Source organism: Eufriesea mexicana, unplaced genomic scaffold (assembly GCF_001483705.2).
Source record: "Eufriesea mexicana isolate 0111107269 unplaced genomic scaffold, ASM148370v2 scaffold3460, whole genome shotgun sequence".
NCBI lineage: Eukaryota > Metazoa > Arthropoda > Insecta > Hymenoptera > Apidae > Eufriesea > Eufriesea mexicana.
In genome coordinates, this window is record NW_016911478.1 from 72,284 (window position 1) to 98,691 (window position 26,408).

Sequence of the window (26,408 nt, forward strand, 5' to 3'; positions counted from 1 at the left end):
GCAGAGCCGAAAGAGGATCGAGAGTGTACATTTGACGAAGATCGCTTAAAAATGCAAACAGAAACTGATCCTCGAACTACCGTCCGAGAAACTAGTCGAGAGAAACTTCAAACAACCCATGCAAACTGTATACAAACATCTTTGAAAGCCCGGCAAAGTTACACGACTGGAAACATGGGTTGCTGGCGAGTTAAAACGATACAAAGACAGGTTTACAGTTCGTCAGGATTTACCGTTTTCTGTTGAAATAAAAATGCAAAACATTTTACCCGTCCTGTAAAACAAACATTTTTATACGACCCAAGTAACCTATTCGTTTAAATTTAATCTCCGTTCCTGTAAAGCGTCAATTACGACGTGAAATAAAAGAATTAATTACAGAAGTACAGCGTTAACTTTTCTCAATATTAAATATCTCATGAGATTTTTAAAGGTGACACGACGTTCACCAATGCGCAGTGCTTCGAGCAGCATTACAACAGCGTAATGCTCGTAAATTGCGTGTATCGATTACTTCCTGCCGATAGACTGAGCTTTATAACCTTGACCTAACCTTATAACACCTGCCTTAACCAGCTGCTCTTTTGTTCGGAGACCTCGTAAATTAATTTTCTAGAGGAAAATTCTACTCTATTTCTCGCTTATCATTTAATACATATTTAATACTAAATTCGTGCTTTCATAAATTTGCCGAGAAGTCTAACAATTTATTTCCGTTGCTCGGAATAATCCAAGTATCGTTACTTATCACTTACGTAAATCATATATTCGTTGTAAGTGTATATTGGATATTTTTATCATATCTTTAATCAAACCAATTTTCTTCAAATACCTAAACCTTTTCAGCGATTCTCAACCTTCCTCGACTCCCGAATTTATAAACAATACACATATTATTTAAACGAATTTATAAATACTTGGTAAAAGTATTTTCGCGTGGGCCGAAAAATCCAGTGGATTCTCTGGGGGTCGATTTAACCTAGGCCAAACCTCTGCAATATTTAACTAATATACGTATTTCCAATAACGCATTTATAATCGCCATATTATATTAACGCGTTCACTGCACGTAGCCCGACCCGAAATCGAGTGAAACGTGAAATTCAAAATTTCGGAAAATCCTTGGACGATAATTCACGCGGCCTTCGTAACGAATTACACCGGATTAAATGGTAAAGCACGGGAATAACCGTTCCCACGATGATAGGCGATAATTAAATAATCGCGTACAGAGTTCTGCAATAGAGAAACTCACGGACACGTAACGGGAATGAATAACGAAGATCGGCGGTGCAGCGAACGCGTTAAAACGAGATCTGCGTTTGCTCATTAACGGTAAGATTAAAGCGACAATAATCAATTACTGACTTTCCTGGTCGTCCGAGGGCACCACGGATGCTCGCATATTCGCCGTGGCCTCTTGCTGCTCCCTGATAAAGCTCCTCTGCCTCTCGGCTCGTTCCCTTCGACGTCTTAACGCCGGTGTCACGCCAACGTCCACTGAAAGCCGCAATAAATCACTTCTTTCCTGGCCCGTTCGCCGCCGATACAAGCCAGCCCGATCATTTCCCGCGTCGAACTATAATTTACTATTTACCCGGCGCGCGGTTGCGCGACACCGAGCGCTTATCGCGCGATCGTTTTCGTTCGCGCTCCGATCACACGACGGCCGAACTTTCATTTTGATTTATCGCCCGCGATACGGATCGAAACGTCCCCCGACGACAGTCACAATAAATTCTGCTCGTCACGCGTGTCATTCCTTCGCGGTTCACGCTCGCCCCGAAAATACGCCGTGCATCAATTATTTCCGTCCACCGAACCGGCGCTCGACAAGCCGAATCTTCGATTATTCCATGCATTTTATCGCGGCCGAAACCGATGCAAAATTTCCCATAGAAGCTACACAGAGGACCACCTATAACCCGGAATACACGTCCGCTCGATGGTTTTTGCGAAAAAAAAATAATTTCCGAAGCTATCGCTATTAATATTCCCCCTTTTTCCCTATTTCGGCCAGGCACGTAATTTTTGCGGAATTTTACGAAATTAGGGAATTATTCGAACGCTGTATTTCGAGGGAATTCCGTAACTCGAATATTCTGATTTTTATCGGAGCTTGCGTACGTGTGGTTTTTCGTGCACGCGGAATGTTTTTGAAAGGGTGAAATCAATGGTAAAAGTGTCGATGCTTTTTTTGGCTTTTTAAACGAGATCTCGTCGGGAAAAATTTCGACGATAAATCGATACGGCATAGTGGGAATTGAAATTGAGTGTGTACAAATTCACCCAAATCATCGTGGAACTTACACTTCTGCAATTTCATGTCGTATATTCGACTACTTGAAATTTGAATTTACTACAGGTTTTCAGAGAAAGGAAAATTTTTATGAAAAAATCTCTTCTTCCTTTGCCTCGTGTTTTTTAACGAGGTACCACCCCTTGTCCGGTTGTATGAATAAGAATGGACCACCCTGTGTACAATATCGCGTTATACAAAACGCAGTCGCAATATCTTTAATGCGTTGTAGCAAGCTGCGTTCTATGGAAGTTTACCGTAATGGGATTTAGCTGTCGATTTCCTTGTTCGTTGGAATTAAATTGGATTACCGTGTAAGTTTCGTGCAGCAAAAAGTGTGAACGCTAGATCCCTATTGTAGCCACGGAAATTTCGCGTTCCTATAAATTCCGCGATGGCAGGAACTTCGAGATCGCAAGATTCCTTGGTATCGTGAAAATAATATTTTGCAGTTATATCGAAAATATATCGCGATTAATTTGAATTTTCGATGACACGGTACGAAACAGCTGTGATTTGGAACGTGGGTAGAGAGATGGGCAGAAATGTTGCCCAGTCAGGCACATTTGCATCGATGCAAATTATTCTGTGGGTTATCATTCTTCGGGAGATACGTCGCAACATTTCATCCGTGAATTCCAAGCTTCGATGCAATCTTATAAATACTGAATGGCAGGATTTTTTCGATCGACCAGATTATTTCAACGCTATTAATCATTGTCCGATGTCCTCCTCCGGTATCGTCTTCGAGATCCCTATCTCGGCTGCAGAGCTTTACAAATCAATAACAACGGGTTCAAACACTCGTAACGCCCCCATTGAACAAGTGCATTTTATCGTGCTCGTTTCACCTGTATATAAGGCTACAGTACTCATTTCGCTCACGTGTTCCCTCTTCGATATCGATACCAGGAAATCTGCCAGTAATTACGAAAGTGGTCTAACAAGTGAAAATCAAAGAAAATTCTAGATCGAGAAGGTAAACAAAATTTCAGAAAAATAATTTCATTGCCGATTTCACAAAAGCAGAAATCCATGAAAATTCTGCACTCGGAATAGAAGAAAAATCTCAGAAAAATCTGAGGAAATTCTAGACTCAAAACGTAAGAAAAATCTAAGAAGCTTCTGAACCCAGAATCTAAGAAAAATCTCCAAAAAATGATTTTGTCACATATTTCGCGTTATATTTATTTACCTCCATGACAATGAAATTGAAATTATTTTTGGCAAAATAGGAAAAAATTGAATTATATTAAATTGAGGTTATAGTCTTATAGTCACCAGCATATTAAAAATGAAACTATCTTTTTCCATATTTACCAAAAATTTTCCAGGGAACACGTACAATCAACGTCACGAATATTTCCAGAAATTTTACGCCCACGTTGTTTCAGTTAAGCTCGTTCATATTTTAATACACAACGTGTTTACAAAAATCGTTTGCAAAAATAAAAATACTGCTGTACCTAGGTGCTCTACCTTTCGATATAGCGAGATAAAAACAATCGAACAGACCCGAAGTGAATTTACACAGGAACCTAGTCCTTCGTTATTCTATCAACGATATGAACAAACAAAAGCAAACCAACCATAAAATTCCAAGACTCCAATGATCGAGAAAACACGGGACTACCGACTGCATGCATTATTCCCACGTCGTGGACTCGCAACTTTCTGCAACCAGCGACAAACGAGCACACAGAACGAAAACGTAAACATCTCGAGCGGACTAGCGACGGCCGCGACATGGAGGTTCCGTTTCCGGCGAGCAGGGTTCACGAGCGGCGTACTTGACCCGATCGGCTTAGGTCCGAGGCGGCCGTTTTCCGCGACGGGCAAAGCGTGCTCAATCACGGCCCCCTTCGAGCGAAACTACGCTTTTCACCGGGCCTCTAGCGGCCAGCTCGCGTTCGCCGCGTGCTGCATCCGCAACGAAACGCACGGGGGAACTGGAAACCGCAAGGTCTCAGTCCCGAGAGAGGGACGATCCGTTAACGCGGAAATCGCCGCTCGTGGGCGTCGAAGTTCGTATTCATCGCGCGGTCGAATCGTTAACGAGCGGATTTGCGACGTACAGCGACTACCCGCATGCGTACACGCGCTCGACGAAAGTGAAAATGTGAAGGATCGCGTGGACGACACGGTGACCAAGTCGAGGGGGCATCCACGTGCGTGTGATCTTGCGTAATAGTGTGAGAAATGGGTCTTAACGATCGTGTCTTTTTCGCGGTAATTGTTCGTTACGCGATAGGTTACGAATGTAGTTAGAAGTTGGAATTGCTCAGTGGTGTTCAGGAATTTTAATTTTCCGCACTTGAGAGCCGATTTTTGATCGGTACTTGGAAAAGGTGTAGAAAATTAGCACCAATGATTAATTTAAATATTTAATTTATAAAATTTGGTTACCGATTTTGTAACAGGAAAGCTTCGAGTGCGAAAAATTATGACCTCGAATTCTGATGTAAATTATATTATGTAATACATGTAAAAGAATGATAAAATATTGACACTGATGTAACAGAAATGATAAGGTAGTTTAACCCTCTCAGTCGTCATTTAGCAAAATCATGAAAAATTATTGCCAATATTAAATTTAGCCAAATGGATTCTAAAACAATTCCAAATTAAAAAGTTAATTACGATTTCTAGATATGTTATTTTAAGAAATGACCTTCGAATGCAGAGGGTTAAATGAGCTTGCATTAAAAGTGTTAAAAAGGATACAAATATAACCTACATTATGTAATATGCGGGACGAAAAGATGTACAGTGGAAGAGAGAACGAATGACTCACGAATATTAACCCCTTGCTATCCGAAATTCATAATACTATTCAAAGTTTGTTTCTCCTAACCAAAAACGTATTTACATATGTTAACACATTTTCATCAAACGAGATCGTAATAAAACAGAATATATTTTACACATAAAAAATAAAATGAACCGAACGAGACGGAATATCCTGTCCAACTGATGATAAATCAGGATTGCAAAGGGTTAACGAAACGTTAAAAAATGATGGACCCCCTAAATTTCTAATTACGGAACGACGCGGGAATGTCCATGTAAAATAGTTAAAAGGAAGATGGTCTCACCTTTGTTCTCTTTGTAGCTGCCATTCAATTGAACCTCGCCGAGATGACCCTGCGAACTTTGGGAGCTGCTCGACTCGTCGTCGTCGTCGGGTAAACTCGAGTTTAACGTGTTGTTCAGGGAGCTTAGACCCAACGAGTGGTTGAGCCGCGGACTTAGGCGCGCGTTCAAGGACATCGACAAAGGAGACGTGCCGGTCGAGTGTCGCCGGGATTTTCGCCGTTCGTGCGAATCCACGAGGGACTTCCGGTTCCGCAGCGTCTTCCTGTGAACACAAAATATACTTCAATGACACACTACGTCCGTTACTGTGACCTTCCAATCGTGAATCTTTAATTTCCTACGTCGGAACAAGTTCGATACTCTATTTCTGCCGGTTTAATTGCCCAATCGTTGATTCGTACTACTTGACGTCTCACACGCTCGCCGGATACGCGATTATTGAACGAATAAGCGAGGATTTGGAGTCGGGATTAGAGCAAGAATTATGAGAGGCATGTTGTCGACGTGTTCTGGTAAAGGAAACTTGAAATTTATCGCGGTAAAACGATGATTAGGCACTTATCCAAACACGCGACCGTGGAACCGATTTCGTCCGAGAAATCCGACGCATATACTACTATAAATGAACCGAGTTCACCTACTTCGTTTCATACCGCGCCATTTTGCGAAAATTCATTATCCTGTTAGAAAACTACACTTTGAAGACACATTTTTCCATGGTTAATCCTTCGATAGTGAACACAGAGCTTGGAAACCTATACTCAAGTGTTATGTATTTGTTTGTAAATACATCTAATAATAATAGACGTTATGCAGTAACTACAATACAAGTATCGAATTAGAATAAATACTATGCATTTCTTCCATGATCTATATGACTGGTCTGCTGTTCACCTTTCAAGAATTAACTCTGAAATCCATTCTTCCAGACTCTTCGAAGATTCCACCTTATCCTCATTTCTCAAGTCCTACGAAATTCTTCTAGCTATGATTAAAACGGGATTGCAAGCGTTTAAGATACTAATAAGATTGTGAAAGGTAGAATGTAAAGGGAGAGACTTAGGTCTATACCTGATGTTATCGTCCAGCTGACGAATAGGCGAGCCTCTATCGTTCCCGTCCTCGTGATGCAGCACGGCCTCGTAGATCTGGAATTGCCTGAGTAGATCAAGATCGGTGCCTTGCTTCGACATGTACCTCTGGATGATACCCTCGATCCCCTGCTCCTCCAAACAGTCCACCTGGTCGTAATAAGTGTCCTGGTCTGGTATACCGTTCAAACACTTGTTGACCAATGTCGTCGCGTAGATCAGTAATTCCGTGTCGGCGGCGTCGTAATCCTTCAGCAGCTTCATCACGTTCGTCCAGGGTATCATGCCTCTGGACGTATCGACCGATCTAACGGCCCTGACCAGCAGCAGACTGTTCGTCTCCACGTATTCGACGAATACCAGTAACAGCTTCAGCGCAGTCTTCACCACTAATCGGAAGCGGCTGGCTATTAACGTGTATAACCACTGAACTGTCTGACCGTGTTCCATCACTCCATTCATTCCGTCTACGTACAGCATCACCTGACCGAGAGCTGTGGGAACGAGAACAAAGTATTATTAATTAATTTATTACACGATTCGAAGAAAAGAATCGGTCTTTTATAAGGAAATTCCTATTTTAGGTGGTTTTCGTGGAATTTGTGGAATCGAAGGATTTATTTTTGAAAATTGGTCAAAAATTGTCGAATTTCCTTATTACCTAGTAGACAATTGTGGTATTCATTAACGTGTCGTGATTAGAGACATAGGGAAGTACATAGTTTAGAAACTATTTCAGAAATGAAGGAAATTTGACGAGCATTTTGAGGAGTTAAATTACTCTACTAGAAGATGTCATGCGAAAATTTTGCTTGTAGGTTTGTGGTATGTTGTTTTGTAGCATAAAATACAGCGTGGCTTTCGGCTTTGAAGATACAAATTGAAATTGTCAAGAATCATGATGATTTACGAATTTCATTTAAAGACACCGAGGTATACTTTAATTTTAAACGAAAATTTCATTTTCTAATAGCGACAAATATTAAATATTTACTTGGACTATATCTTTAGAGTAACTAATCCTTCATGTACGCCAACACCATTCGAATTTTCAAGGTTTCGAATAAAAACTTTTTATATACAGTTCCTCGAGTTTTATATAAATGGAGACGACAGAAAAAGAAAAGAGAAAAGGGAAAAAACAGACATTCACATAAACGACACGAAACTAAAGGTTTATGGAAAGTTCACAAAGCCATATAAAAATCCATAGCACGACATAGAAAACAATTGTAGAGCCTCGAGTGAAATCCATATTCAACGTAAAACAATTCTATAAACAACCAAACTTTCGTACAATTCTCATCCACGGCTTGCGTCCGAAAAATCGGAAAGTTCGTGAATGAAACAAGGGGTCGCCAGAGCAACCCTAACGCTCTCATAATGCTTGCTATTCCGCGCGCGTGTACCCGCTCGCGGTTCATCAATTTCGCATGAAACATAACCTATGGGACGATGAGCCCTTTGTTTCCTCGAATAACAGAATACACCGTCTTCTTTCCGCCCCACTTTTTCATTTTTTAATCATTCTCCTTCGTCCCGTTTCGCTTTGAACTGAAAGCGGAGGAAAGAGGGTCGCCGGGATGACAGTGGACGCAAATAACCAATGAGAAATTTTCGTCGCGGTCACTGCGATAAAATCCATCAATCTCTGACCGGTTGAGATCGACTTTGGTCATTTTACCCTTCTTTTGCACCCCCGCGTGCCCCCCGCACTGTCCGCAAAATTGATTTCTTGGCCAGCTCGTGCGAGCGGATTTCGCGGGCAAATTTAATTCGCGACTCGAATCGACTTGGAATTCGTTTACGTCTGTCAAAGGAAAATCCTCGAAAAATTATGTCAATCTAAGAATTACGTATCCATTTATATATGCACTGCTTGAACTTTGGAAAAAGAGCGTGGACAAAAATTGCCAGTTTTATGGGGTTAAATTTCGTGGAAAATAAATCAGGAATGAAAATTCTAGAAATATTTCACACATGAACGTATACTCAATTTCGGAAGTACAAAGGATCGAAGGTTGTGGTAGGGAGCTTAGGTGGTTGAAAATATGAGCTTTGGTTGAAAATACGGGGGCCAAAATATGGATCCAAACCAGGATACTCTCCCCGTTTAATCCTGCAAAGTTTAGAATATACGAAGACGATAAATCAAGATTCGAGTTAAGACAGATCAAGCCAGTCGTACATTTTCTATTCGTTTTGATATGATATATCCACTTGGAGTAGAAAATCGTTCCATCAATTCCGGTTTGTCGAAACGGGGTGTATTGATTTTTGTTACGGTTTCAGAAGCTTATGAAATATCGACCTCGCGTCCATTTTATTTTTCTATGCTTCCATGTCACGCGTATATTCTAACGTGGATTCCTCAAACGAATTAAACGATTCAATCGTCATCGGGATAATCGTGTTCCGGTATATCCCTTCTCGCAATTTTCCTGCTAAAATAAGCTACTTCAGGAAACGTACAACAATCGAGGGAACTTCGGACAGAAATTCTACGCCATTAAACCCGATCACGATCAAATTGAAGAAGTTAAACCATCGGAATAAAGCTGTACCGGGAAGAAAGTCTGAAGAAACCGTGCAGACAAAGCAAACTCACGTACCACTGTTCTCCGAGTTGCTTCCTTCCAAGAAAGTCGTTATTAAAATCGACTCCTCCGTTTCGAAATTACTCTGCGCGTGTGTGGTTGTAAAAGGGAGCCGCGCAGCAGCGCCGGAAATCCGGTAAATTACGCAATAATAACTAGCCGCGAACAAATTATCAACTCGCGCAACGAACGTTACGTGGTCGTGTCAAAAGTTATAATTTACTCGGTGTATAGTCAGCACACGAGTTCTAATTGAGCGCGACGCATTGCTATGCGACAATTAGTTATCGGGTCATGGTGGTTCAACTGGTTCTTCAACGTGTGCGTGTATAATGACTATCGGAAGCGCGAGTAATGGTGGTAAACATCCCTTATCGGTGATAAATCTACCTTCGCTCGATCATCGAATAATTGCTCATTTTTCCGTCATGTTAATTAAACAGTAACATAAAAATTGAAAATTATTTCGTCTATTTCGTCAAAGAATTTCTTTTTCCAATTATCGATACGTGGATTAACCCTTTAATTGATATATCAAATTTACAATTACCCAACGATGCGTGGAATATTAATAAATAATTTTACGTCTTAATTTGCATACGATTTCTTATTTACCGTTTTAAAAATATCGTCGAATTTATACCAAAAAGTCTTCGAATTACTATTTTCCTGTAACGAAAAAATCGCCGAGTGCAAAGGGTTAAATGTCACTTACTATATCTGAAAATTTTATTTTAAGAAAAGTTGAAAATAATTGAAATATTCCTCCTGTTCCTTCCTCTTCCTTCGATAATTGAAAATAATTGAAATATTCCAATATGTTTACCCCTTGGTTGATAATTATTCATCTAGATTTTATTCAAAAATATCTATCCCGTTTCGCATAAATTTAAAGCTCTATTAGTTGTTGAAAATGAACGTAGTTCATAGTCCATAGAGAAGGAAATAGGAGAGTTCGACAAAGTACAGGGAAATAGATAAAATCTGTACAGCACAGGAAGTAAAACCCGATACGGGAAATCATAGATTAACGAAGTTCGATAATCTGCAGGACTATCTAGGATGTTCCTATAATAAAGTTCAGCGTCGACCATTTCAAGTTAGGTGCCATGGACTTTGCTGGCTGACCCTTAGCTTTCGATATCGACCGTATCGAAATTGCGGGTCTGAAAGCGGAGAAATTCGACTACTAGGACCCAGAAACGATGATTTAGGTTACCCAAGCCTGATGTCGGTATTGGGAATTCATGACCTACGAATACCCAAGCTGTTTCACGGTAACTCCCATAATCCGGAAGAATCTCGAACCTGACATTAAACCTAGCTATCCGTGAGTGACATATACAAGTAATCCTGCTAATTACACGTAAAACAGAAAATTATAAACGAGCTTACAGCCTAGTTAAATAAAACTTGCAGAAATATTCGATATCGGATTCTATATTAAATATCGAATATTGACAGCAGTTGGCAATAATCGATGAAATGCTGTAGACTCGATGGAATTTATTTCCATCGCTTCAGACTTATTTATCGTAGCTTCGAAAGCGCGGTGTCAGTGATATCCGATAATAATTATAAAAATGACAAAGTCGTAAACACAGGGAGATGTGACACGAGAAAACGTCCTGCTCCTCTGTTTATTCGTTGCCGGATTTGGGAAAAAGGAAGAATGAAAATGGCGAGACAGAGAGAAAACGAAACACACCGACGCGGAGTGTTTTATGAAAATAGAGTCGCAACGTCGTTATTCTGTTAGCTGCAAGTATCGATACTGGACAGTCATCCGAAACGCAGTGTTTCCATAAAATACCGAACTCGATTTTCCACGCTGATATTTATATACCAACGTATCGTATTAGATATCGACGTTTCATACGCGCGGAGAAAATACTGCCAGCGAAGGAAATATCTTTCATCACGCGATATAATGGCTACTCTAATTTTCGTCTATAGTCCTGATTGCAGCTAGAGTAATAGGAACATCGAAAGCATCAATATACCCCAGTGAGCTGAAATTCGACGCAGAAGAGAATGACCAATAGAATACTGCACTTCGAATAATTATTTCTAAAATATTTTTCATAGTCAGAACGCTATTTTTATTGTTAGAACATAGACATGTCTCGTAAGTTGGCACCAAGTTCGAAGAATTCTGCCACCGAAATCTCGCCTAATCTAATTCCAATAGTACCCATGGAAGGAGGGTAGAATACGATCCAAGTTGTATACATCTACAGCAAAGATCACGTCTGCAATGGGTCCCATTTAGTGCAAGGACCATCAGTGTCTCAGGGTTCGTTTGGCACAAGGACTCTGTTAGCCACGAAATCGCCCATAGCAAGGATCAGTTGCTGGTCATCTGAACCACGACGATTCTACGCGTCCTAGAGACTCAAGAAACCACCTAGCTATTGGTTTCAGTTCGCTTTTACCCAACATTCGTCGAAATCATAGAGTTCACCTGACGCTGGGTCTCCTTAGCCACAGGATTGCTAAAGACGTAAGGTCCATCTGGTGCCAGGGATCTCTTGGTCCCCGAATTGCTAAGATTCCAAACGCTACCTGATGTCTAGGTCTTCCCGACCTCAAGATTACCAAGATTCCACAGTGTAGTTAATGACAGGGTTTCTCGAGCCCTGGGATCAGCAGAGATCCTAGGCTCACCTGTCGTTAGAATTCCTTTGGTCCTATAATCGTGAACATTCCAGGATCCACTTTGTGGACGACAGGATGTTTAATTTTAGGATCATTTGAGGTTCATTCGAGGCTTCAGAATTCACACGACTGGGGGTAATAGTTCTTTCAGGAGCTCGGGGTCTTGTGTGATCACCTCTGGTGAGTCTAGTAATCTGCCAAAATGTAATACGTTCCAAATAGAATTATGTCAAACCAGAGTCAAGATCCCAGTCTCTCTTTATCGGCGAAGCAGAGCGTGCACACACGCTCGCACACGTGTGTTTCAAACCTGGATTCTCTTCACTTTAGCCGGCCTTTGGCTGCAGGCTTTGGGTAAAAGTGAATGTTAAATTTGTGCAGTTTGCTGCAGCAATGTAAATGAAGCTAGAAAGTAATTAAATGGGAAGTGTACGAGATAAACTTTTGATTACTTTTTGCTATACTTTTTTCCAGTTTCCTAGGGCAATGTTTCCCCTTTGGTCGAATAAAACAGGTATTTTTAAATTTCCCCTACCTCTGATTATCCTGGATTTATAATCCATAGACTCGCTCGCAAAGACGTTAAATCGTAATAACGAAATTGGTATAAATTTCGACGTTTTAATTTCCACCCTGTCTCCGGAATAGAACGTTTCGCTGCTATTTTGTAATTCAAATTTCGTTTCACACGCATAGTAGAGAGGATACAGAGAAACGAAGTTGGAAATTTGCTGGATGTGACTTGGGGTGATTTCTTAGATACGCAAAATTACGATTATTCGAATTATTGAAATTTCTGGATAAATTGCTTTCCGATATCGACTAAAGGCGCGATATATATTTCCCCGTATTTCGATATATATTTTCATTGAAGCAGAGAGAAACGTACCTCGATAAAAATTTATTTAGAACGACTATTTCATGACCATCACGTATCCAAACGGCTATAAATTTTATAACGAACGCTCCCGCCTATCGTTCGAAATTTAATGTTCCAGGGATTCGTGCAGCGCGCACAAAATAGTGCACATTTGCCATTATACGGGATATTTCGTGTTGGGAAACCGGCCGCATTTTCCGATGCAAATGGGTTAAATCAGCGAAAACGCGTTACAGAACTGTCGGATAATGGAACTATTGTGTCGATCGAATGAAACTTTTCTCCCGTAGGAAGATCGGCCGGCTGGAAATTTCCCTTTAATCGCTCCTACCAGATCCTACCACGGATTTATTCTACTCGAGCCAGTGTCTTTTTTAACCAATCGTTGATCAACCGTGATAATCTCCAACAGTATCTAAAGTCCTTTCGATAAGGATTTCGATAATCCTGACATACAATGAAATTTACTACGACCGTACACGTTAGAATTAAAAGACGATCGAATACTCAAATTTTGTCGACTTATTTACCTTGTTTCACGCGTAAGTCTCGATATTAAAATTTAAAAAATTCCGAGGATGAAATTAATACGTAAACAAAGCTTGGAAATTCATTTTAATTACCTATGAAAGCTAAAATATTAATTTAGTGTCTCGCGAATAAAATAAATAAAAAAATCAGAGGGAAGAATTGATGTATAAACGAAAATTGGAAATGCATTTGAAATATCTATAAAAATTAAATACTAATTACCATAACGTTAAAATTTTTAAGCCTTTTTGGAGAATTGATAGACTCGAGAGTATCGTATTGTAGGATGGCGAAAACTGGCTTTGAGACAGCAAAAACTCACAAAATAACAAGAACAGAATAACACAAACGCAAAACTCATAAAACTAATTAACTTAGGAAAAGAAAACCAAGATAACGCAACTAAAACACACAAAGACGTACTCTAATTTAACTCTCTTTCCAACACTAAGCGACTCACGTTCGTGTCGGTCACAATTAATTTCTAAGGACTCAATTTTGGTCTTCAAGGACCCTGCTTTTATGATTTTCTTAACCTACGCTTCACCTCTCCATAGAGACCAAGTAATTTAATTTTGTAGTCAATGACCCTGCTTTTATGATTTTCTTAACCTACGCTTCATCTCTCCATAGAGACCAAGTAATTTAATTTTGTTAGCCAAAATATCTTTTCCATTTGCTTCTAGAAAATATTGATCGATTTACAATTTATTTTTGTTGGCAATGGCCGATTCGCGATTTCTTTACGAAATGGTATCCTACATAATTGTATATAAATTTCAGGTACTATATTTCACGTTAGAAATTTTATATTAACAGGTCAGGGATGAACAAATTATTTTCCAACTGAAAAATGTTTTTGTTTTTCAATCTGGAAAAATTTGACTGAAAGGAAGAACAATTGGTACTATCGATTCTCTGTATCGGTTGCAAATAACGTATATTTTTATTCGTATCGAATGCTTTCGAGCACATTCTCCGATGTAAAATTTCAGCTCGATAATGCTGGACATTTTTCTACATGGGGTGCGATGAAATTTCAATTTCCATTTGGTACGTTTTACGTTTCTGCTGTTTTTTCATGGCCGGCTACGGTATTAAATTTAGATTTGTTCACTTCTGTAACGGAGTACGCGATGGCATGAAAAGCAGCTCGTGAAATTCGTCCGGCGAAAAGTTTCGGTAGGGTGACTGTTAAATTAAACATCAGGAAGTTCGGAGTACCGGTTGGGCTGCTGTTTAGTGCTACACCAGAAAGACGAAGTTCGTAGGTTGACTATAAAGAGTGGCTTTTCTTCTCAGATCACTGCGGAAATCGAAGTTCCACGTGCATTGATCAAATCCGAAACATTGTCACAAATGAAATACTGCTGATACTTCAGTCACCTTTCTATGAAAATATTCCAGATTGCTTACGAAATAATCTTACTCGTCGTATTTATTTATCTTCTTGAATTAAAAATTTTTTAGGTAGGTCTGTTCATGGCATGGACCACTCGTGCCATTTAATCCAAGTGTTGTCAATGGTGAAAAATAGGAATAGGTTTATAAGAGATTAATATCACTCTCCAGGATCACACTCTGACGCTAACACTAAGTATTCCTGGAGAAACAGATGAAAACTGATGTCAAATCAGGATGAGGGAACATCTTCAAGCTTCAGAACACAGCTTCTGCAGACCTAGCCTAAATCGTTTTGAATGATAGACCGTATTGATGAAATATTTCAAGCCTTGAGAATAGGCCTGCTCATGAAATGAACTATTCACGTTATTTAGTATAACAGCAGTGTCGTTAATTATGAAAAATAGAAATAGTTTTGAAAGAGACAAATTTTAAAGAAACTAGGACCACACCTTGATACTGACACTACACAATTCTTGAGAAATCTCTGGAGAATTTCTTCCAGATTCAGAACTCAGCTTCTGCAGACCTGGCCTAAATCGTTTCGAATGATAGACCATATTGATGAAGTATTTCAAGCATTTAGGCTAGGTCTGCCTATGCAATGGACCACTCATGCTATTTAGTATAACACCATTGTTGTTAATTGTGAAAAATAGAAACAGTTTTAAAAGAAACTAATTTTAAAGAAACTAGGACCACACCCTGACACTGATACTATGCAGCTCTTGAGAAATCTCTGGAAAATTTCTTGCAGCTTTAAAACTCAGCTTCTGCAGACCTAGTCCAAGCAACGAATAGGGTCCATCGAGAATTAGCCAAAGCTGTTGGAATTTTCCAAAGAAATCATAGGCCACAGCCACGATGGATGTACCAATGAAAATGCTTATCGGCTCAAAGGGAACATTTGTTTCGTGTCGATCCTTGGTGCGAAAGGGAGCAACTGAAAAGTGGAGGAAAATCGATGAAAAGCTCTCGACTGGTTCTAGCATTTCCACTGCGAACTGATTTCGCCTACAACTTTGTTCCAAAGTCTCGTTAATTCCGCCACATCCGAGCAATTCCGCCACGTCTTTGTTCACCGCGATCAGAAACCGATGCTAATTGTTCCAGGTGGAATAAATACCCGAACGACGTTTACGATCCATTTACGAAATCGAAATAGTTCCGAGGCTGCGACGGCCGGTACAAGAAAACGCGCATAATCTCGAAAGAAAATTTATCACGGGCCAGGGTGGGCACTCATAAATTCTGCCGATAAGAAACACGGCACGTTAGCAAAATTTAATTCCGCTCTTGCTTCCGTTCCCGCGTTCCATGGCGACGTTCGACCATGGAAAAAGAAAGGAAGAAGAGTTTAAGAAAAAGGGGAAAAAGGGAAAGAAAATGAGAGAGAAAGAGGGAAAAGAGGAAGCGAGAGCAACGTCGTTCAGAAATATCGCTCATGCATGATAACTCGATGATCGTGGTTATCTAACGAGTTCCCGGTCCTAGTCGCGATTTATCGTTGGTCCAACCGATAAAAAAGGGCATGCTAATGCGGTGATTATGCTAATAATAAACGTTACACGACATTACGCGTTTAACACTCGGCAACACCCCCTCGCGGGGCTGTGTCGTCGGTGATTTAACGTAACAACACGACCGCGTAAATTTAGCAATTTGCATGGTGCCGCGTTATTTCTCCACTGTCTTCCTGTTAGCCGGATTTATGGCGCCGCTTTTAATCCAATTCCTCCGAATATCGTTTGCATGCGACGGAAAAATAGGCCAGGCTAATGCGACCGGGCTAGGTACAGCGTTAATGGATAAAAAGATAAAGGGTCGATCTATAATCGACATTTGCATGCATGGCGTGTCGAATATCAAGGCGACGTTAACCTGAAACTACACTGAACATCATTTGGGCCAGTGTCTCTCAAATCATAAATCGACAATCGAAACCATATATCATTGGACGTATAATACCTACGAAATTAATTACAATTCAAAATACAGATTCGAGGATATACTAATTTAAAAATAACCCGAATGAAGATTCAAAAAATGCATCACGAGAACAGAAAAGTGCTTTAAAAAGAAAATTTATCGCTGAGAGACTATAATTTACTAAAATTCCTTTTCTCTCCGGCAAACAAAAGCTTCCTTTAAGAAGATTTCGTACTCCGATAATTAGAAAATCTCAAAGTACAGACTACCATATAGAAGGATCTGAATAATTAAATTTCCTCTTCTCTCAGGCAAACAAGAATTTCCTTTAGAAAGATTCAGTATTCGGATATTTAACGAATCTGATAGTTTAGATCGCGATAAAAATATTTAATAAATGAAATTTCTGCACTAGCGAGACGATGGACAAGTCGAAGTGGGAAATTCGAAATTTTCCATAGGGGATGGAGGTTCTGTTTCAATTGAGAAACACTGGCGCGGGTTAACGTCACGTTTCAAGCATCGACGTCGCAATCGTAGCGCCGCTTCATCGGCACAATCGCGCCGGTAATGACAATAATTGTAAAGCGATTTAAGCGCGCCACGGTTGCGGGCATTAGCCGGCCCGTTATCATTACACCGGCCATAAGTTACGTCGCGAAATCTAATTAGAAGCGTGTACAGCAGCGTAGATCGCGCGCGTAATCATCGACTATCGGCCTAGTTCTCTCGATATTGTAATCAACGATCAATGATTCATGGAGCGGCTGGATTTTTCTAGACTACGCGCGAGAGGATTAAAGACGAGATCAGCATCTCCTGGCCACTCGATGATCTTTCAAATGAATTTTTCCGCTGCAGAAATTATCGTCGTTACGCGAAGATCAGTCAACGAAGTAATCACTGTGGTCTCGCGGTGATTAAACCGTGACACTAATAATTGATTTTATCCTACATAATTTGTCTTAAGTACGCGTCGAACTAATCATTTTAATACTATGACGAAGGGTATTACGCGTGCGCCACTTTTCCTACCTGTTTGCGAGATTATTTTAATTATTTATTATACCAAATAATAATAAACATTTTATTATTATTTTGAAATATTTTTTAAGGAAGCGACGTTGCAAGGAGAAAACAATGACACTTTGACTTCGAAACATTTGTTTGAATGCCTTCTTTATGACGTCAATATCTTAAAAAATATTTTTTTTTAAGGGTCAAGTGCGGGTTGATTTCTCCGTTGGTTGGACTATGTCAGTTTCAATGGTAGATGAGGAATCTCGCATCCAACACCTGTCAGTATGCCACAAGGCGAGGAATGACACTGAACCGTGCAATGCAATAAGCAGCTTCGAAACAGACACAATACTTGTACATATAGAGTTTGTCCGTTTATTACTATATAGAGAAATATTTTGTAAGGAAGCGACGTTGTAAGAACAAGAAAATGGCATTCTAACATCGAAACATTTATTTGAATATTTTTATTGTGACGTCAATTTCTTAAAAAATATTTCACTATATGGTGATAAAGCACACGTGTCACGGAAAACGTAAAAAGCCCGCGATGAAATTAATTTGAATGCAAAGCAAGTGAAAATTGTATAATGGAGCTTATTTAACATATAATTAGAACGCGAAAATAATTTATACAAGATTCTCCTGCCAATAATATCTATATCAAATTTTTACCTCAAACAGAAATATCGATATAATTTTATCGCTGAATGCGAAAATATAATTAACAAAATCGAATGCATGGTTCCAATTAAAAGACATTAATTATCCCACACCACACACGACTGACATACGTCCCAAAATCATAAAAATTTCCATATCGCCCAGTTTCTCTCCGTTCCTCCGATCTCTCCTCGTCTCCGATTTTCTCCCATTAAAATTCTCTTTCGACATCGATTTCCGCCTCGAAGACGCAACTGCTCGCGTGAAACGCGGACGGGGGTGCTAGTTAGTCGCGCATGTTACATCGACGTGCGTCCAAACAGCAGCCATAATTTTCCGCGCGAAAAATCTGCCGACAGCCTCGCGTCGTCGCGCGGAGCACCCTCGTGTTACCCTTTTTTCCTCTCGTCGACGACGAAAACGGAACAAAACGAGGAAGCTGCGACGGGGGGAGGGGCACGGAGAAGAAGGAAGGCAGGAGGAAGTGAAAAAGGAAGAGGAAAAAATAGGAAAAAGATGGAAAAAAGCTGGCGGAGTAGCAGAAGGTGGGGAAAAAAGGAGAAGAAAAGGGGGGAAAAAATAGGTGGAAAGTCCGACGACATCGCGTCCAACGGCACAGAAAACGCTTCCCCCCCGGTGATTTAGAGTCATAATCCGCGCGCGCGTCCCGGAAACTCGGTACTCCCGCCGCGGACGCATGAATCTCTTCTTTCCTCGGATCAGACAAGGCGAATCGATAAAATCTGTTTCCCTCCGAGGGAAGTAGGTGAATGTTATACGCCGTTTACGAGGTATTCGGGATTTTTGCTGTTTAAGGTCGACACGACGGGGAGACGAGTTCCTCCGCGGATATTAAAGGGAACCATCGTTTCAGAGATTTATGGAAAAGTAATGAAGGATAACGAGTGGCATGGGTACCGCGATGTATGCGCAGAGGACGTAGCGTATATTAAGTTACATTGACTGAAATTGCACTTAGCGGTAGAATTTATTAGATTGCGATAAGGCTAGACGAACGCGTAACGAGCAGTTGAGAGAACGAAACGCGAGGGGAAGCGTATTATGCGGTTGCAAATTATAATGTTCCGGCTGAATTTGTGTGCAAAATAACGCGGAGCAGTTTATATATTCGTGGAATATTTTACAACTCGATGCCATAGCTCTTACCGTAATTATTTATCGTAATCGTTTCGTATGGCCACGGGGACGTGTGTTCCTAAAATTTCGCCTAAGCGATGCTCTTCGACTCGATTATCTTTCGATTTATTGATACGTATGATATATTTATACGGGTGAATGAAACGTTCAACGTGAAATTACGTGTACGAGGTGTACACGAAATATTGAATGTGTAAGACATTTGAGTGATTAAGGGAAATAGATATAAAAATGTACAATGAGTATTGGAGTCAAAATTCTTCATAGTTTAATTATATTATTACTATCACAACTATGGATCCTGTGCGCGTTTTGCTTTCCTAACCTCGTTTTACTGATATATAGGAATTTCAAAATTAAAAGCGAACCCCTATAGAATTGTGGAGTTCATCCGAGATTTGCGAATGCCTATGATATTATTCATTCACCCTTTGTATTCGAGAGGCGTCCCTCAGTCGCCATTTGAGAAAATTTCAAAGATCGATATTAATTAATACGTCAAATTTAATAATTCGTAGATCTTTAATAATTCTAAGAATTACTTATTATACGATTTCTTACTTAGTGCTATAAAAATATTATCAGCTTCCTAGCAGAAAATATTTGAACTCCCACTCTTCTTTAGCCAAAAAATCGCCGAGTGCAAAGGATTAAAATAATAGTAATCGCAATTATACGACGGTACCAGGAATACTGTAGGAATTACTGGAAAAAATACAGTAGGAATTACCACGAATATTTGAATATATCAAAAATTATTTCACCAATAAATTTCGCTTTGAATTTCTTCCAAGATCACCCTCTACCAACCATCGCGAAACAGGAATGAATTCGATCCGGAATTACATTCGCAGAAACTGGACTTCAAATTCGAACAGCGACTTCCTCCGCATCGACATGATCGATACCGCCAAGGGAGATATGCAAATTTCGCGCGGAGTCGCGGGACTTTGCGTTCATCGCGTCGATCGGTCCCGATGAAATCCTATTTTCGCTTTATTGCGTACAGGGTGCATTCCGGGCGTGTCTTTTTCCGAGCTGTGATTTAAAGCAACGATCGGCACAAAATTCTACATTTTTCGGCTTCCCTTCGCGGAATTCGGCGAATTTTAACAGCGGATTACTGTTCAGACAAAGCTTTTCAAAATGAACAAAGAGTTCCATTCGAGAACATTCGGTAACTTTCGACCGACTATGGAATAATGGATCTACTTCCTCCATTGTTTGAATCTTTGTCCGACGACGCTATTCTTTCCGGAATTAAAATTGTAATTAATAACAACCGCGAATTCTGTACAAATTTTACTTCAGTTTCGCTTTTTCATCTCGTGGAAAGCTCCTTTCGACGTGCCACGCGTATTTTTGAAATTTTCACCGTTTAAAAGGATAAACAGATGTTTCGCGGGACAAAAATAAAATACGAATATTTCATTAAAATCGAAAGAAATTCGTGAAGATTCGAGTACCCGGTATTTTAAAAATTCCTGCAGCAGAAATAAAATATAATATTCCATAATTAATCCCAAAATAAAAGAATTTCGAAGTATATTTTCCCTGAAGAGTTTCAAAGACGAAAGAAATTTCAAAAAATACAGATATTCGCTATTTTAGTCATTCTCGCAGTAGCCTAATATTCCACGCTAACGTCGAGTCAAAAATAAAGGATTTCAAGGTGATCTCCTCTGATAAATTCTCTGCGCGAAATATTTCGCGAGCAGGCTGTTTTTCGGGTATCAGAGAGGTCTTGGCACGGTTCGAGGAGGTGACATAACTCAGAAAAGCCAGGTTTTTCAAAGGCCGTTAGTTTCGGTGTCAAGTTCGTCTGAGAACCGGTGTTCGAACGTTGCCAAGCCGCCTCATCTGCGATCTCGTGTTTAATCGTGCACAGGGGTCGAATTAACCTTCCAACTAGATCGAACAGGTGTTTCAGGCTGTCGTCGCCTCGTCTCGGATTATCTGGCGATTCTTTTTGCCTCTTTCGCCTCCTCGACGATGAATTCGAGTCGCGGAGTGAAAGCGTGTAAGCTCTCGTACCCCTATGCCTCTCGATTCGAGAGATCAGAATTCGAACTTCCCTCGAGCACTGTTGGCGATCGTTGCTAAACGCTGAGCAACTTGTAAAGAGAGTTCGAGTGATTTTTTTCCACCGCGAAATTTTCTCCCATTTTTCCCCGCGATCCGCAAATCTGACAACTCGAACGTTCGTTTCTCTGGTTTATACGATTTTTGTTAGAACGGAAAGGGATTCGAGACAAAGAGAAGTATTTTGATTCTATTTTTACCTCTCGTTTAGCTTTCTGAAAATACGAGAAACAATATTGTATTAAAAGCACCGGCGACAGAGGTTGCTAGTTGGCTGAAAGCATGTCAGCCTTCGACTGTGAAATTCTTTTATTATTTACGGGTAAACAAATGGCTCTGCAACGCGTGGTCAAGTATGAGCGAAAGAGAAAAGGAACAAGCGAATTTATGCATTTATCGTGGCAGTTTATAGAGACGAGAGAGAACTTTTTCATTCCATTTTATTCAAGTTTTTGATTTTACCGAGGAATCGTATAATAGGTCGAATTAAATTGAATTTATGGAAATACGAAGTTTTTAGATCGAGGCAAATCGAGGAGATACGATCTGTTCGATTATTATTTAAAGCCAGATGTAGTGGTTGGCCTTGGTGTTTCACTGGATGTTCACTCGGTTGAAAAAATATTTCCCAACCACTGGTGTATAGAAGAATATGTCGTAAATTATAAAATTTCAGAACCGTTTCCAATTAAGGATATGAAATTATCAAACTCATTGTTACTCTTTATGACGGACAAGGATTAATTTTTGTAGCCTGCAGTTTCTACATTGAGAGTAACTATTTAATAATTAACGGTAATTTACTAGCACGACAGGTACTTCGTTTAGACATACTAACGCAATCATCTGTGTCCTTAATTGCCTGCTTATTATCTCGCTTAATTGCCCCTAATATCCCGCAAATAATTTTTAAACCAACTGTTATTACTTTCGCAATTATAATTCTTGGAAAAATTTAGTTCAAATTTAGCGCATTGAAATTTTTCATAGAAAATTTTCCATCGTCAAATGAGATTCGTAAAATACATTCTGTCAAGTTCCAAAACCTCTCTCCATATTTTTAATTTAATAACGTAAACCACATTTTTCATTTTTTCATTAATACCGTTACATGGACTTTCCTTAAATCCAAATGTATCCACATATATTCTAAACAAAATCAAGAAACAAATTTAATGAAAAACATGGAAAGGGGGAGAAAAATTTACAAAATTCACGTTCTTCGAGAAAATAAATCCCACGGAATTTGCAATATAAAAATGGTCCGGACGAGGAAGAAAATAAAGAATTCCCAGCGAATTCGACCCAAAGTTTCACAACCGGATGAAACAGGTATCCGCTCTACATATAAGGAAGACTCGCTATCAGTTTCACCTGAGTTGAGTGAACGTCTTATCAAAGTTACCATTGGGACGTTGCCGGCAAACCGAAACTGTCAGAACGTCGGCACTTTAACGAGCCAATAGCGTGGCGAAGCGTCGCTGTAATCAACCAAGGCTGACACGTTAAAATGTCGACATAGTACTCGCGTTCCAACGAGGTTTAACGCGGATTAGAAGATCGGATGTTCGTTCCAGGCTGCTCGTAATAAATTTCCTGTTTACCCAGAGATAAGGAACACGCAATGAGACCTCCAGCCCCCTAAATGAAGACAATTAACATTACCTACATTCGAGTGGCTTCTTCCAACTCCGTGACGATGCACAGTGACGAATTTCGCTGAGAAGCTAACCGAAAATTAATTTTTCAAGCATTTGTAAAACTACATTTTCCTACTTTACTACATTTCTTATATACATTTCAATGCATCCAACGCTGTATAAAATTTCGAAATACAATAATCACTGACTGAGATATGGGTCATCAAAGTTAGAGGAAAGGTACTGTCAAGTGAACCATTCTACGTGTATACTCCTCAAGCATGAAATCGAATTTTCCACGTGAAATCACTCGTATTGATCACTAATTATATCTCTAAATAAAAATATTAATTTAACACTAAACCTAACCTACGATTTTACCACGATTTAAATTTTCAAAATTTCAATAAAAGATTCCGTATACAAGGTTTAGCGATTTTTCTTTTAATATATGTATAATTAATTCATCAACATAAACAACCCCAAATATCCAAAGATACTAATTCTTGTACAAATCGAATGACGTCTTCGTATTCTGACCAACTCATCGGCGAAATCCCTGACTGTGCAACGCGGTGGGAGAGGAGCCTGATTTAAGAGCGCGATAAACCTAACTGCCAAATTGTTTTATGAATTACGTTATCTGCCACTCCAGTTACTTATCCGGGGTCCCTCGGTTTGCCCGATACTCGCTTAATCTTAATTGACTTGGTCCGACGACTACCGAGCTACTCCTTCCCCCTTTCAACCACCCCCAGCGTGTTCCTTCTTGAAAACAGTCGTAAAAGGATCTCTCCGCGAACCCGATTTAATTCGCTTCAGAGGTAGGAAGTCGACTTTAAGGCCGCGACGAGAGTTAATAGCTGGACGAGGATGAAACGATAACCTTCTATTCGTAAACTTGCGATAATTGTAAAATGACACGGAGAGTTAGGTTAACGAGGAACTGTGAAGAAAAACGAGAACTATCGTAGCGAGGAAGATTATTCGACAAGAAAACGAGATGCACTCGTACATGAAATTATTCGAACGCTTACATCCCTTAAACTTAGCGGGGGATTCACTCCCGATTATTATTTCGTGAAACCGAATTAAATGGAGACATCTGAAATGATAAAAATTGACGCATAAACAGAAGAAAGTAGCAAGATTTTATTAGTGGAATTAGAAAATAATCCAACGATGTGTATGATATTTATTTAGAGTATATTTATCATAGTGGTGCTAGCGTGCTAAATAGACAGTCATCGTAGACCTATCTTACCCCGAGATGCATCAACGGTACATGGAAATTTAATTTTCTCATATTTCAATGTTAAGGGGTTATAACGCAAAGAAATAGTAGTCAGTGGAAACGGTGGGAAAACTGTATAGATCTTCATTAAGCGGGTGAACGGTTAGGACTAGCCTGTTTAGAACCACGCAGGTCACGAGACGTCTCCAGAAAAAGAGAGACAAAAGACAAAACGCAAGGCAAGGTATCACCCCCACATGTCTAGGATGTAGAGTTTACTTTACTATTTACTTTTCACTACAACAAGATAATTAATAATTCTTCCGATTATTATTTTACGTCGCATGCGAATGTCTTCATGCCTGCAATAATTTCGAAATAACGAATATAAACGATGAAGTACCCCGTTGCATAAATGTACTGTAGAGATAGGGTGGTGTTAAATAATATAATTACTATTTATTTACCATAAAATATAATATACAATGTGCGGTGACGGTAAAGACTACGAATATAATCTATCAACTAAACTCTTACAACTACAACGACACAATTATACCTAACAACACGAATACAGCTAACAACACCTTTTTTCACAACTCTCTGCTACGAACTCTAATATACTACACGTACTACGACAGACTACACACTCTACCTACTCACGCCCTTGCATCCCTATTTAAAACCATACATTCTATCCTCTTTCATACCTATTCTCTCTTTCCCAATCACACTTTCCCACGCACTCCTTGCAATCTTACTCTCGGCGGGTCACGTAGCCCAAACACTCAAACGCATTCCTAAAGACACTCTTCACTTTCATCCAATACATTCATAAACATCCCGTCCACACGATCCTAGCGCACGGTCATTCGTCCTTACGCACGCACTCTAGATAACATTCTCATCCTGCGATACCACAGTACATTTTCCAAAGAAAGCTTCGTTTCATCGAGCTGCTTTCACCCTTCAGAAAAATTCACAATAGGTTTTCCCTAGTAGATCGTAGAAGAACACCATCGGTCATTATACAGCTACTGCGAGCATTCAACTAAACGCTGGTAAACAACCCCTCGCAGCTGCCGGCAGCACGGACTACATTTCCTGAAGCGAATCCGTTCATCCCCTCGGTCGATCGAAGATCGATTGCATCGTCGCGTCAGGTCACAATTTCCCCTCGAGAAGAAACAGCTTACGGTGATCGAGAAGAGTCATCCCTCCCGCGCGAGCAGTATCTCCGGGTAGCACGAGTTTCGGCTTCTTCTCGAAGGTCTCTCGAGGACTCCCGGAGGACTCGTTCGGTATACAATGCACTCGAAGCCTCGCAGAGATCGAAGACGAGAGGCGGGCTCCGGTTCGTTATCGGTGGCAGGGAAAAGAGCGAGGAGGGCACAAGTGGGCTCCGCTCCGCTCCGCTCCGCTCCTAGCGAGCCAGCCCGACGCGGAATTGGTCTTCTCGCGGCGTTGTTCGGCCGACGCGGAGGTTTACGAAGCACTCGAGCTGGCCTGCGAACCACTCGAAACGCGATCAAAGGGTGCATTCATAATCTGCTACGCGTCGCGGTTTCGCGAGCTGCGGCTTTTGTAAACAGGCTACCGTTAACGGCGTAGTTCAACGCGCGGACGTCTATTGTCGAACATTACGACGCCTCAGGTCGCTCACGCGTGACAGTTGGTCTTGGCCATGACGAATTTTATTTTTCCCATTCTTGGCATATCGAGGTAATACCTAAAGTGGTATCGAAGAATCTAAGTGGACTGAAGAATGATCGATTACGTGTATCACTTGGTCTAGGTCATGACGAATTTATTGTGGGGTTGCGAGCAGCGAAGGATTCTAGCAAAGGATTAATAAATCCATTGGTTTTGACTTAGGCGTTTATGACGATGCCTGTAGTGCGTGTGGACGGATGAGTGACCGCGTGCAAGAATTGGAATATTTATGATTGAGTCGAGTGCAAGCAATGAACGAAAGTCTAGGAATGTGCCCGAGTTTCTGAAGTACCTGGCCCACCAAAGGCGAGGTTGCGTGAGAAATGAGTGATCAACGAAGGGAGCTTGCGTATGCAAAGAGAGAGCGTTAGACTTTAAATAAGGGTGCAAGGGCGCAGAAAGCAGAAATCAAA

The 26,408-nt window shown here is 40.3% G+C and overlaps 1 protein-coding gene across 2 annotated transcripts in view; it reads right to left on the reverse strand.

Annotated features, from left to right (window-relative positions):
* The window catches only part of Fhos (Formin homology 2 domain containing), a 127,862-nt gene that overhangs the window by 55,944 nt on the left and 45,510 nt on the right, over window positions 1–26,408 (reverse strand). For both annotated transcript variants that reach the window (XM_017904842.1, XM_017904843.1), the window contains exons 5-7: window positions 6,467–6,980; window positions 5,395–5,657; window positions 1,369–1,500 (exon numbers count right to left, since the gene is read on the reverse strand). In XM_017904842.1, coding sequence (XP_017760331.1) covers window positions 1,369–1,500; window positions 5,395–5,657; window positions 6,467–6,980 — 909 coding nt within the window. The remainder of the gene's footprint in view (window positions 1–1,368; window positions 1,501–5,394; window positions 5,658–6,466; window positions 6,981–26,408) is intronic.